This window comes from Pteropus medius, unplaced genomic scaffold, assembly GCF_902729225.1.
Source record: "Pteropus medius unplaced genomic scaffold, Ma_sr-lr_union100, whole genome shotgun sequence".
Taxonomy (NCBI): Eukaryota; Metazoa; Chordata; class Mammalia; order Chiroptera; family Pteropodidae; genus Pteropus; species Pteropus medius.
In genome coordinates, this window is record NW_024349804.1 from 7,723,383 (window position 1) to 7,738,013 (window position 14,631).

At 33.1% G+C, this 14,631-nt stretch overlaps 1 protein-coding gene across 5 annotated transcripts in view; it reads right to left on the reverse strand.

Moving 5' to 3' along the window:
* The window catches only part of CPEB2 (cytoplasmic polyadenylation element binding protein 2), a 56,284-nt gene that overhangs the window by 20,596 nt on the left and 21,057 nt on the right, over positions 1–14,631 (reverse strand). For all 5 annotated transcript variants that reach the window (XM_039838167.1, XM_039838168.1, XM_039838165.1 and 2 more), the window contains one exon: positions 7,755–7,805. In XM_039838167.1, coding sequence (XP_039694101.1) covers positions 7,755–7,805 — 51 coding nt within the window. The remainder of the gene's footprint in view (positions 1–7,754; positions 7,806–14,631) is intronic.

The window sequence follows — 14,631 nt, forward strand, 5'->3', positions numbered from 1 at the left end:
GGAACAACTTGAACTAAATACTTATTATTCTACTTATTAGAAAGAGTGATATAACATATATAGTCCAATAAATAGCTATTCAGATCAAATTCACATTATACCAAGCCCTGCATGAAAAAGTACTGGAAGACACAGTAAAGGAATTAATCCACATTCAAACTTGCTTAGTTGAAGAAATGATTAATGATATCCTATTGCTAATAATGTCTTCTATTATTTTAGCACATTTTATAACACTATCTAAGTGTTTAAGTCTTTACTTCAGGGGGTAAGAGGGATTCAGATACAAATTACAATTATTCTCATCATAGAATAGTACATAGCTTAAACACTGAGAAAGTATAAAGTAAAAAAGCATTTCGATCTATGTTACTATCAGTTTACATAATTTTTATGAAAAAAAAATACTGCAATTTATTTTCCATAAGAAACTACTAATAAAATTGACAAGTTGAGATAGAGCTTTTTCATAAGAAACTACCAGTTTGATAACATTTAAGTTGAGATAGGGCTTAAATAACTCTTCCCCTTGAATGTGAGTACGTGATGAGTACTTTTACCCTGGAGTTAATATCTAAAACCAAGACAGTAGATAAAAAAATGACTGTTAAAATTCAGATCTTATTTAATGTTCATAGGCTTTTAGGCTTGGGAAAAATTTGATACTAAATCTCAAATCAAAATATATATTAAAAGTTGTTAGAACTGTATCCCCCAAAGTATAAAACTTAAAGTTCAAAATAAAACATTTCACATCATTAAACGCATTCTATTTTTGAAGTTTTACAAAATATATTTTAAATTTTATGTTAAGGTTTTAATATAAACAAGTAGATCTACAGGGTGAGAATACAGCATTAGTTTCCCTATAATAAAAAAGGGAATAAACAAACTGGTCAACTCTTGGTCATTTACACTGTAAGAAATAAGTCAATAAATATAAGGCTTATATCAGAGTCTTTTACATAAAATAACTCATTTACATCTCTGCCATTCTATTATCTTTTTTTAGCTATACAATCTACAGCTGATTTAACTTGTCCCTGAGTGCCAATTACCTCAAAGCTTTACAGATTTACCTGACCTGTATGGCTTACCTGTGTGTATATATATGGCTTTTGTATATATGTATACATGTATATATGTGTGTGTGTGTGTGTGTGTGTGTGTGTGTGTAGATACACACATAGTTATACATATACATATTATATATGTGTGTGTGTGTTGCATGTGTGTGTATCTACACACACACACACACACACACACACACATAATTTACATAAAGCTTACCCAACCTTGCGTAAGTAGAGCTTAGTTTAGGATGAGGGTGGGGTGGAAGTGTCATTTAGAATTTTGTTATCTAGGTCTTTTAAGACTTATAAAGGCTTTAAAAAGACAGGGTCTCAAGGATGTGGGATGTCAGCTGTGGAAATCAGATTAAAATAGGCATTTGTATAGAGCTAACAAGAACAGTCTATAGAGAGTGAATTCTCTTTAGTCTTTAATGTTGTATTAAGCATAGAAATAGTAAGGCCTAAAACACTTCACGGCACAAGTTCCAGGAGTTGGGCTTCCCGCTTATGCCTAGGCATGGTCTAATAATATTAATTCAATATAAACTTGCTTTGAGGAAACTCATTTATGGCTGTAGAGGGCCAAACACTTATAAACAAATGCAACTATTCTCATCGAGTTTATATTTAAATTATGAATTATGAAGAAGTCATAATGTGGCACATAATTCTTGACCTATAGAGAAAATTAATGACATCGTAACCAGTTTATGTTTAGCTGTTATGTTCTTAGCTGAGGCTACACAATACTAAAACAGTAAAAATAAATACAAATGTTCACAGCATCTTAGACTTCATTCATCTCATTCCTAGGCTTGAACACAATTATTCCAAAACTTTCTCCAACTATCTCATACCTGAGGAATTTTAGACTCCTGTAAAGAGATATTCCATTTATTTTTTGGACAACTCTCAGATTCCAGGCCTCCACATTACCAAAAATAGAACTGCCTGCAGATGAAGCTAATCCACGTGAAACCTTTCCTCTTCTCTGTCATGGAAATCACCAATCTGCTATCATCACGCTAAGCAATGTGTGTACTCACTTTCCTACCAAGATTTCTATGTGAATTTCTGGCGTTATGTTCTGCTAACTTTATAGGAAACCCCTAGTAAGAAAAAAAATCATTAAATGACTATTCGTCATGTTTTAAAAAGATCTTTAAGCAATATGCCCCTCCAAATTCATTCAGAATATGATTTAGGAAAAAAAGTGAACAATCTGTTGTATAAAATCTGTATTTAGAATATAAAATTTCAGGCACATATATTTTATAAAGCATTCTAAAAATACTTCATACAAAAGTGAGAATTGGCAATTTAACATACATGTGTAATGATATATATGTGGGTGTGTATATATACATGTATGTTAGAAGTATATGTTATATATATTTATATACATATCTTTTTTAATGAAGATAATAAGAAGGCTGTGAAAAATGGGTGTAGACCTTTCTTATACAAGTGGCTTTACAATTTGGTCCTGAATTACCAATAATAATATTAGGTTCTAACCCATAGCTACAAAAAATAAATAGAATAATTCTAATGTTCTCTTTAGGGTCTTTGTGCTCCTATGTATTGGCTCTTAGCTCAGTTGTGGTACATGAATTACTGCAGCTGGAAGACAGGACAGATAAGCGTACCAAATCAGCGGGAAATACTTAAAGGTTAAAGTTCTCTTGGTGTGAAACTAAAGAAATTCTTATTTCTTACTCTAAAAAGTTGAGCCAAAATCCAGGAAATATATCCAATCTCTCTCCCCCCTCCCCATCATAATCTTTTCGAGATCCAAAGTAAACCTGTTATCTACTCCATGCACTTCCATTAGCATAAAAAAAGAACTGACAGTATATTCAAGTTTCCTATTTTCATGACTTAATAGACCATATTTAGAGTATTTGGTTTTCAGGAATACAGTTTCATTTCTGAGAAAATTTTCTTAATTAAAAGATACACATAACTTCTTTCTTCTCAAAAGTATACCAAGCTCTTGATCACAAACATGGCTGTATGTGGTTAATAACTGCAAATTTAAAACTAGCTTGCTAATACCATCTCCCTATACTTCTGCTCGACCTGTTCTCCTTTTGAGAAACTGTATGCATTAATAAAAATGTAAGCTATTTTCCTTGGGAGAGGGGTCAGGGGAGTCCAACACAACCCAAGTGGAAACAAACACTGGGACGACACATCCCTTTGTATTGCTCCTCACTACTATGGAAAACAGAGGGTACTTTCTTGTGTGTTTTTTCACTACCGATAATAAAGTGTAAGATTTATGCACTCAGAAATATAAGCATTCGAGTTGTCATTCTACCTGCAGACTGTACTTATTTGACTTTTGGTTTTCAGACAACCCACCCATTCCTATGTAATGTGACTTTCCTAAAGTGCTTCTGGATGTTAAATTTGGACTCTTCTACAACATGTGAATTATTCAATAGCAGCAGTCTCCACCAGTCAATTCAACTTGATTTCTACTTGATTTGAAGAACATGGCCTGTTCAGAAGTAGGAGCTACTTACAGTTATATTTCTATGACATTCTTTGTAAAAAGTGTTTTTAAATCTATACAACAAACTTCATGAGACATATGGGTGTGGGATTATATCTTTTTCTGTATCTATGAGTTAACAGAGATTCAGTGAAAAATGTGCCAAAGGTGCTTCATAGTATTACCTAGTCTGACCAACTTCCTGCCCTTTATCCCCTGTTCTGTTTATCCCTTACTTAAATGAATAATATCTAAAAGTAACCATAATGCTAATTGACTAGAAAGGTAGGATCATAAAACCTTACAATGTATGCTTTATCTACACAACTATGCTAATATTTATATATTATTTGTTATTAAATGAACACAGGCCTAGCACCACTGTAACATCACAGATTTCTGTCAGTTCTGTATTTTCTAAGGAATGACCTTAAATTGCAATAGTTACGCACTTATTTTAATGTGTATTTGTGCACCATCAAAAGTCATCTTCAGTAACACAAGGGGCAAGCACACCATACTTTAAGAAATTGCCTGAGAGTTATTTTGCTTTTACTGACCCCAAATTTGCCCCTATATAGCACCTTCCAAAAGGTTCTGGTTTGGCTTTCTGCAATAACATAAAATGAGACTTCTTTGTTCATTATATGTAACATCTTTCAAATAGATGAAAATATCTATTTGTCTTATGTCTTCTGTAATTTTATATTATCTAAAGTAAACAGATCCAACTCCATCTATGCAGAAGCCATGATTTTTACCTTTTCAGTCATTTTTGTCACTGTTAATGATCACCCACTACCACAGATGAATTTTACTTTCAGGAACTGTTCTAAATACATACTTCACATGAATGAATTCATTCACTTCTCAGAACAATCCCCCTGAGGCAGGCAGCGTGCTGTCTTTTAGATGTAAAGAATCTGAGTCAGAGTGAAGTTAGGTAAGCTGCCCAAGGTCACACAGCTAGAAATAGCAAACCTGAGTTTAAACTTAGATAACCTGACTCCAAAGTCTGTGCTACCAACCACTATGAACTACTGGAAACCACCACAAAAAATACTAATGTATAATTTATTACCAAATATTGATTTTCAAAGTCAATAATATTAGCTATGCTTATTGGTTAAGTAATAGAACTTATTCAATCAACTGCCTAAAAGTGAGTTAAATCTGTGACATACTAAAAATGTAATGATTTAAAAAGCAGCTCTATATATGGAGATGCTGCAATTATTTTAATCGGTCAAAAATATTTAATAATTTAGTATAGGCAGAGGCTTGGTATTAACATCATTTAATTCCCATTTTCTCGGGGAGACTACATGCAAGAATATAGTTGAATTACAAGCAATTAAAAAGTAGCTCAAAAAAATTTTCCCCTTACTTTTTAAGTGACTTCGATGTCTAAAAAAATTTAAATCTTTAATATTCAAATACTTCTTTATCCTATAAATATACCCAATTTTCTGATTCTTGCGTCCCCTCTTAACGAATGATCTCGAAAAAACAAAAGAAATTTTTTTCTCTTTGGATCAAATTGTCTCAATTGACCTAACCGCATTTTAATGTCCTAGTTTCATTATCTTTTATCTTCCCAGTTCCATACGAAAAAAAGTTCAGAATTTCCAGGATGGCTTACTGTACTGAGTAATGTACTACAGCCCTAAAGTGGCAGACCTATGAAGAGTGCTCATGTCATAAAAAAGCAGATTTGTCCACAAGACGCAAATCTTCCCTGAAATAAAATATGCTTGTATCCATTACATGATGAGACTTTCTAATATCTAGATTATTTATGAAGGATTTAAGCAACTGATGAAAATATTTATGAAGGATTTAAGCAACTGATGAAATCAATTAGCTTAGTAATGTTTAACGTAATCAAAAGTGTAAATTGTAAAAACTGTGGCTACTAGGCTCTTTCCTCACACATAACTGACGTATTCTATTGTGATTACAATATACTTCTGAATTATCCTACTTTATTACACATTTAGCAATCTAAGAACATCTGTGAATGATTGCAGAGATTATCTCAGAGTACATACATCCTTCCTTCAGGTGGATTTTAAGAGAATATGTGAAACATTTGCAAATTCAAGATTTTCAATTGAATTGCTTTTTTAGAAGTTACAATAGAAATATGAATGATCCTATGTAATACAAAGAATGTTTCAAAAGAAATGTAAGGAAGGATCAATATATAAGTAATGTATTTACTGTTACCTAAACCTATCATTTTAGAATTCAAGCCCCAAGAATAATAAAAATTGTGATCCAATTTTATTTTTGCAAATTCAATTTCAACAATATAATTTTTAATCATAGATTTAGGGGATAGAGACCAGCTACCCAAATGCTTTGTTTTTAACCCATTTCCCATTTAGAAGGAAAAGTGCAGCTTGCTGCGGTGTTAATTAATTTTTTCATAAACACACTCTTTGAGGTTGAAACAAATCTGACTGGTTTTCAATGTGAAAATAAAACAGAATAACTGTCTTGGAGTTATTTCTAAACAGAACGTGTCTCTAATCCTAATGTAACGGAAATATATACATAAATCAGATTCATCAAATGAATCTTTGGCTAACAAGTGTTTGAGAACGATGTTAACATCACACGTAGGAATGCTACGTTTGCTAGGATTTGACATTTTTAGCGATCAAGAATTACATTTTTTAAATGGAAACACTATGACTAAAAACAGAATGCTATAAATAGAATGATGTCATTTGTTTCCAAAGACTATCGCTATACTAGAATGATGTGAAAACAACAAGAAAAGTGAGATAGTTTGTGGCAAACTTTGGGGGCGAGGTTAGGACTGTGATCTGCGAGTTATCTTGGGGTAAACGCTGCAGCCGCAAGCACCACCTGAGCATTCTCAGGGCAAACAGAAAATGGGTTAATTTTGTGGTAGGAAAAAAGTTGAAGTCCTGGAATATAACTCCTAGGAATTTTCTGGTTAAAGTCCATGTAAACACAGTGATTCATTGATTTCATCAATATGGCGTACAGGATCACTGTGAGGTCTAGCGCGGACATGGCTTCAGCCTAGAGTGTATGGTTTGGCTCCAGTGTTATTACCTTGCCAATTCCATCTTTAAGCATCCTTAAAAATCCTCCCTAATAGATAACCCAGTGCTTAGATCAAGCTGCCATGTGGTGGGCAACTCAATATGCAATGGGCAAACACGGAATGAACCAATCACCTCACCTAATACTTTGCTTTTTCAATTTTTCTCTCATTCCAAAATCCTATCCACCTTGACGATCTCTCAGGTGGCCTGGACTTTACTCCCACCTTCTGTTACTACTGTCTTTACTCAACATTAGTTCACACAGTCTAGCTCTATAGTGGCCTTTTTTCAGCCTTTGACCTTCAATTTCACTGCCATCTTTTTTTAATGAAGCTTTAGTTGAAATACAAGAGTCAAGCCATTCTAATAATAAAATTATGTATTTTAAAGTAAATACTATTTCTATTATTACTTCTTCCTACTTCCTGCTCATTACCCACCCTTTGATTTAATAATACCTTTGTGAAGGGTATTTTAATCCTCCATGTTTACTCCCACAGCTATGGATGTATTTAGTGCTGTGACTCTCTGAAGACGATGTTTGTTTAACAGAAAGAAAACAAACTTTAATGAAAGTTTGTTTATTTATTTTCTAACTCTGGTGAACTTCATGTTGTAAACTTTCTAGTTACAATAAATTAAGTTAATGTGACTCCCGTGTTTATGGAATCTCCAGTTTATACCTTAGTTGAACATGAGCACAGGTGCTATTCTAAGTAACACATTCTATGTACTTTGGAAACGTCACCTCATTTAATTCTTGAAATAAACCTTGGGAAACTAAAGTTCACAGACATTACTTGGCCAAGGTCATATCGATAAACTGGAAAGTCAATATTCAAACTCAGGACTGTCTCCAAAACCTGTGATCACTGAATTATATATAGCATACTATTACAAAAAGACTTCAATGACTGCTTTGCTAGTTAGAATACACTCGAACTCCCAATTCTGCCTTCTTTAGAGGAGAGCTGTAACTTTATTTATACACTTACAAAATGACTACCGTGTCTATAGGGAAGGTTTAGATAAATGAATTCAATTATCTTTATTTACAGAAAATCAATTGGAAAAATAAAATGTTTTTATACAACTTACCATTTAACATCAACAGATTGTCAGTTCCTGGATGTGGATAGCTCAATCGACCTTTAAAAAGACAGGAAAGGAAACTTTGAAGATTATTGAGCTATTTGAAAATTGAAAAAGAGGAAGGGGTGTAAGGAGAAAATTATTGAGCACATTTCTTAAGAACTAAAAAGGTAATGTTTAACTCCGTATATTAACTAAAATTATCTTTGAAAACTGAAAACAAAAACAGTTCACCTTAGTTCCTAGATCATAAGAGCACAATGTGATTTGGGAGCAACAACTATAGAATAAAGCCCATTTGTTTTTGAAACTTAAAAACAGTTTAGGTATCTTAGTCTTTCAAACTTAATACAGAATGTGCAAACTTCTTAGTATTTTCAAAGCTGTTGATAATTTTCTCTACGGATCTCTTTTTCCTAAAATTAAATTTGAGGGAAAAGAATTTCTATTCCAAAATAAAAATATAACCAAAATATTTTTAAAAAGTAGTAAAAAGTCAACATGACTTGCTATTTTAATTTGGTATCATTTTATGTAGTTGTATTTAAATAAATTTAATAAAAGCACCTTAACAATAACTTGTTCAAAGTTTAAAAATGATAAAAAACTAAAATCAAAAAATAAAAATATTAAAGCTTAGGAGCATAGTAGTATAGTCTTTCCTTTGAGTCATTCTTCATTAAGAGCTTTGCATTTACTAATTGCAGAAAGGACAACAGTATGGTATTCTGCTATGGAAAGAAAAAAAAGGTAGGCATGAACATATTGTGGTTTACCTAGCATTTTTACACTGTAACACTTGTTAGACTAGATGCCAACAGCAAGAATGATCGTTTTTAGTCCATCAAAATATAGGATTTTTCTCTAATGCCTTACTCTCTCATAGACTGTTTGAAGGTACATTAAAATCCATTTAGAAATCTGCTAAAAATTAAATGTCTGTGAGATTGCATTTTAGCAACTTTCAGCACAGGCTCTTTAAAAAGACATTAGAAAAGCATGTAATGCATTGCCACCAGAAAGGTGACCAATAAATATCTGAATGAATCTGATATGATTAGTAAGGAGAACAGACTAACTGCATTTACCTTTACCATCCTTGCAAGTACTCTACATTTCTAGGACCCCTTATTATGTCCAAATATCCCATACAAGACAGAGACTGTCTGGTAGCTTTTGATTTTATTATGAAGTTAAAGAATCTGGTCATCTAACAATGTAAGAGCAAGTGGCAAAGATAATCCAATTTTGACATTAAAATACATATATATTAGATAAATATACAGATATAAAACTATACCATGTACACATACATGCACATTTCATTGTAGCTAATTTTACTAGAGCATACTTTGTTTTCAGACTCCCCATAGTTAAACAAAATAAATGTTACTGTCCTTCAAAAGATGATTTATCACCTCTTATTTACTCCTGAGTTTCATGCAGTATGACATTATTTAACTAAATGATCTCTTAAAGTTGCCATACTCTAAAAACAGAAATGTATTTATTGCTGTGAAACCTTAGTATGGAGTGAGAAATAGAAGAGCACGTACAGAAGGTACCAGATACAAGGAAAGAGGAAGCAGAGCTTTCCTGAACCGGATTCCAGCAGCGTGGAGCACTACCTTCTCTGAAGTACCATAGCTTATTTGGGAAATATGCCTATTTCTGTGCATCTTGTCTCAGATGACCAAATTTGGAGAACAATTAAAGGCCAATGAAATAATTACTGTTATTTCTGACTTGAGATTGAAAACCAAAACTATGAGAGTGGCAACCTTTGCTGATGTTCAGTGGAACAAGTTCATTAAGCCTTGCAGAGCGACAGGGTTAGAAGGACGAGAATATGAGTGCGATACAGTCTCTGTTTATGAAGCAGGAGCAAAGACAGATGCACATATACAATGTCAATAAAATCTGTCAAGTGTGAAAAGGGTTATGTACGGAATGCTATAGAAAAAAACAAAGGCACATTTAACCAAGTCCAGGGATTCAGGCAAGACTTCCCAGAAAAGTAAACTGAGCCAAGCCTTCAGCCTCGCACTACTTCAGAAGACACTCAACTTCCAATTGGCACAGATTCACTGCTCACTTTATTTATCCCAAGACACAGGGAACAAGATATATTCATTGCTGACAGTCTTTTGACATCTTGGCTCTGAAAGGACTTAAAAGGCATATCATAAGTGGAAAGTTCAAAAGACAGATACTTTTTTGCAAATGGACATATATTTGTATATATGTTCTAAAATATTGATCTCCAAACTGGAAAATCTCTCAGTGTAACTAAAATACTCAAAAATGAAATAAGCAAATTTAGACTATTTAAAAATTATCCAGTTACTTCTCCTCTACGACAGTGAAACTAATAATACAGCTTTACAAGTCAACTTTCACAGTTATATTTTACTTAGGATAATATTAAAACTACTTTCATTAAGAACCTGCCAATTGACAATAATGACTAACATCTGAGGGCTTACTATGTGCCGGGAGCTTTCCTAAGTTCTTTACAATCAATTATTTAACCCTCACAACAGTCCCATGAGTTAGGTACTGTTATCTTCCCATACGAACATGAAGACATTGTGCCATGACAAGTGAAATAACTTGCCCAAGGTTACACCACTGACAGCTCTGACAGAACTTGAACCTAGGCAGTTTGGCTCCATATTCTTAATCACTATCTTATTTAAAAAATCACAGAATTATTGTATAGCATATTAGATAACTTGTGCTTTAACACAGAAAAAAATAGAAAAAATACATTGTTATAAAACCAATTGTTCCCTATTGTCTAAAAGGCCTGTGGTGCAGAGACCGGTAATTGTGTACTAACACCTGTTCCTGTTAATAATGGGACCCCCAAATGTTACACAGGTACAGGGCTGCACAGAGTAAAAATACAAAATTTCTCAGTGTCATTACATGTGCCCATGTGTGTAAGAACTGACCAATGGGATGTAAAGGAAAACTGGGAAGTACAGTTTCTGGGAAGTATCCTTAAAAGGGAAGATCTTCTCTTTACTTTTTTTCTGCTTGCTGAAATGCAGATGACATGGCTAATGTGAAGCAGCCATGTTAGATCATGAGGCAGATGCTGGGTGTTAAGGACAGCAGTCATGAATATCACCAGAACACTTCGAGGAGGGCTATGTTGATGTAAGACAAGTAAATGTCTACTTTGCTTATGAATTTTCTGTTGTCTCTATCCATCTTACAAGTAATAAATTTGGACAAATTGCTTATGTAGTATTGTAAAAGTATCATAAAGTATAATAATTTTATGATGATTTTAATATATCTATGAATAATGGGTATATATAACCTCTTGGCAGATCTTTTACATTACAATATGAAATTTAAAATAAATGATTTTGAAAAAATACATATTTATTCTTAGGAGTCAGTGAATAATTAGAGAACCTATGGTAGCTTAAAATTATCTTATTAGTCTGTATGATTTTAATAGTAATTTGTACAATACATATATCAGAGACAATTCATTTTAGCCTTTTTAGATGTATATTTGAGCAACAGAAAGCACTGAGAAATATAACAACTGCATATAACTTATCACTTATACAAATTACCAGTTACTAAAATTTTAACAAAGCAGTATTTAAAGGCATGCAATAAATTAAGCCAACATTAAAGACTATTCATATAAACATAAATAAATATATACATGAGTTCTTTCTCCAAATTAATTTCTTACTACCAATAAAAATAACTTATTAAATGGTGATGATAAAATAATAACATTTCTTATGTCACATGTACTTGGACTTGACTTTTTTCTACACGGCCTCCCTAAGTGATATTATCTACCACCAAAATTCATACATCGTCTCTAAGCAGATGACTCCCACATTTATATCTCTAACTGCAACCTCTCTTCCTCAACCCCATACTTCCCCAGAGAAGTATACAGCCATGTCTCCCATCTGGATGCTCATCCTAAAACCTTTGGTTAACTCTACTTCTCACTTTGTGTACAAATCTGTTGTCAAATCTGCTGCCTGCTCTATTATCAACACAGGCCCAAATTTGCTTGCTCTTCACCAGCTCCTTCACTGTTTCCATAAACTTAGCCATCCCCATGTCTTCACAGTCTACTAGAATAACCTAACAGTCTAGTGTCTATTCAGCATCCTATGTGATCCTTTTAAAACCTAAGTCAGCTCATGCTGCTCTACTGCTCAAAACCCTCCTACACTTAAATATCTGGCCCTTCGTCCTCTTCCATTCAACCATGCTGGCCTCTTTGCTCTTCTGTAAACATGCCAGCTATAGTCTCATTTCAGGATCTGTGTATTTCTTCTTGCTGCATAAAATGCATTTGCCCAGATAATGACCAAAACTTGCACCTCTCACTTCATTCAGGTCATGAAGAGATGCCAGCAGACCATCCTGTATAAAACAGCAGCTTCTTTCTCTCTCGCCTTGACACTATGTTTTTTCTTCACAGCCCTGATTCTCTTTCTGTCTATCCTTCATTAAGACAGAAGATCCATAAGGACAGGTCTTCATCTTTTTATTCTCTACTGTATCTCTAGCAGCTAAAGCAGAGCCTAGTGTCTAACAGGCTCTCAAATATTTGTTAATGGATGAATGAAATATCTCATTCCATTAGGTGAACCGTGAACTCAATCGAAAGCACAGGACCTAAATATGTGTTTTATGTGGGGCATAGGAAGGACATTCTCTAAGTAAGTGGAAAATTACAGAACAAGTTTTTGTCAGTTCATTCTAAATCCTTTATGCATGGGGAAAGGAGGAAGACAAGTCCTGCTATTCTGTTCTTTGCCAAGATAAAATTTCCCCTTTTCCATAACCATTTTCTTTTCTCTCATGAATACATCCAAAAAATGATCTCAAAAGCCCCAATATTCACAGTTAATGATACCAACCCATTCCTCATTAGTGATGAGAAAATGCTAGAGAACAATGCCACATGTACTGCCAACTCTTTTTAATAGGGGGGGAAAAAGCGCCATTTAAATTACTTATTAGAATCATAAAAGACGTTGGGTTAGAATTAACACTAGACAAATTAATAATACAGGTAGTATGGTGCAGTGGTTAACAACTCAAACTCAAGAGCTACTGAGTGTCACTACTTGGTAGCACTGAAACTTGGGTGAAGTGCCATAGTCCCCCAAGTGTAAAATAAGAGTAAATATTTACCTCTTAGTTGTGAGAATTTAAGTTAATACATACATGTATAGTTCTCAGAACAGTGCATGGCATATATCAAGTGCTTAACAGATGATATGTATGATGTGTTATATATATTGTGTATATATATATACACACACATATATACACCTTTAAAAAAGATCTAGTACTTCCTTCTTATGTACTTTAAATAAAGCATTGTTCCCATTAGTTTGGTAGAATCTTCTATTATTTTTTCACAGTCTACCTTTCACCTTTATTTCCAAATCCAATTAGGAAAAGAAAAAAGTGGTTCATAGACAGTCTGGTAAAACCCACTGAGAATGTGGTCACTACCAGCCTTGACAAACTCCAGTCTCTGCTCAGATCCAAGGGGCAGGACAATCATCCCCGACTTTACTCCCAAATCTCAATGCATGCCTCCTAAAAGCCTGAGAATAAGATCTTACAGCTGTAGAGCGGACCCTTAGATCCAAAGTACTAGATCTCAAGAGCATGAAAGTCACTCCTTGCCTGTGTCTAATAAAAGCCATTAATCTACTCCAGGAAAATTATTAATCTAGTTAACTCTTAATCAGAATTCCATCATAATTTTTTCGCCTAATAATTATTTACGACTTAAAAATTTTTATCTAATTTATAATAGAAAATATACTAAGAAGCATCAAGGAATACAGACTATCGAAAAGTTTGTTTTGAGTAAAGTATAATTGCAAAAGAAAAGCAATAACAAAAAACTAAACAAGTCAATCATCGAGTAAGATAATATATTATCATAAAGCTATTACAATAAAAGTGGTACTAGTTAAGATATATGCAATAAATATTAAAATCAAGTTGAAATAATGGTTTCAAAACTTTAAATTGCAAAAGGGTTTAAATGAAAATAATATTAAGAATAACAAATAAGAGATCAAACATTGCCAGTGGCAGTGAAAAATGGCATAAAACTTAAAAATAATCTGGTAATATATGTGGAGAGCCTCAAAAACAATTGTATTAAGTCCACTTTATGGAAATAAACACAGAAGAGCTCACTAAATTTTATTTAAAAATTTGAAATACATAAATGTTCAACTGTAGGGGAATGGTTGCATATAACTTTTTTATAAGTAATTTTTAAAAGTTACAAACAAATTAACTTGAAAAGTATGAGTACTTTTGGAAAAATGTTTAATCATTTAACCAATAACTATTTGTCTGACACTTTGATTGATGTTGATAAACATAAAGTATAAAACAAAAGTTGTCATTGGTTCCATGACACAGTATCCTATGAAAAACATATACAATAAAAAAAACAAAAACAAAAAAAACAAAAAAAAACTACTAAACTCAAAATAATAAGTGAGAAAGTTACTCTGATTAGAACGAACTTTGATTCTTTAACAGTCTTTAACAAAGTACTATTGCTTAGGAATTTTGGGGTGGTTCCCTAAGGGGATAAGGTGACTAGGGATTATAGAAACTGCCCATTGAAAGTAGGACTGAATACATGTGTTCATCACCATTGCTTTTTGAAACTCCTAAAATGACAGTGCAGAAATTATAAGATGGCATAATCTCATTAGGACAAAGAGATGTCAATAGGATCACTGAATAAACATATCGAAACGTTTTTGGAAGCTGTGAACATGAATGGTTGAGGGGTAACTGACTTGTAAACCAGAAATCACTGAAAACACTGAAACCCAAACTG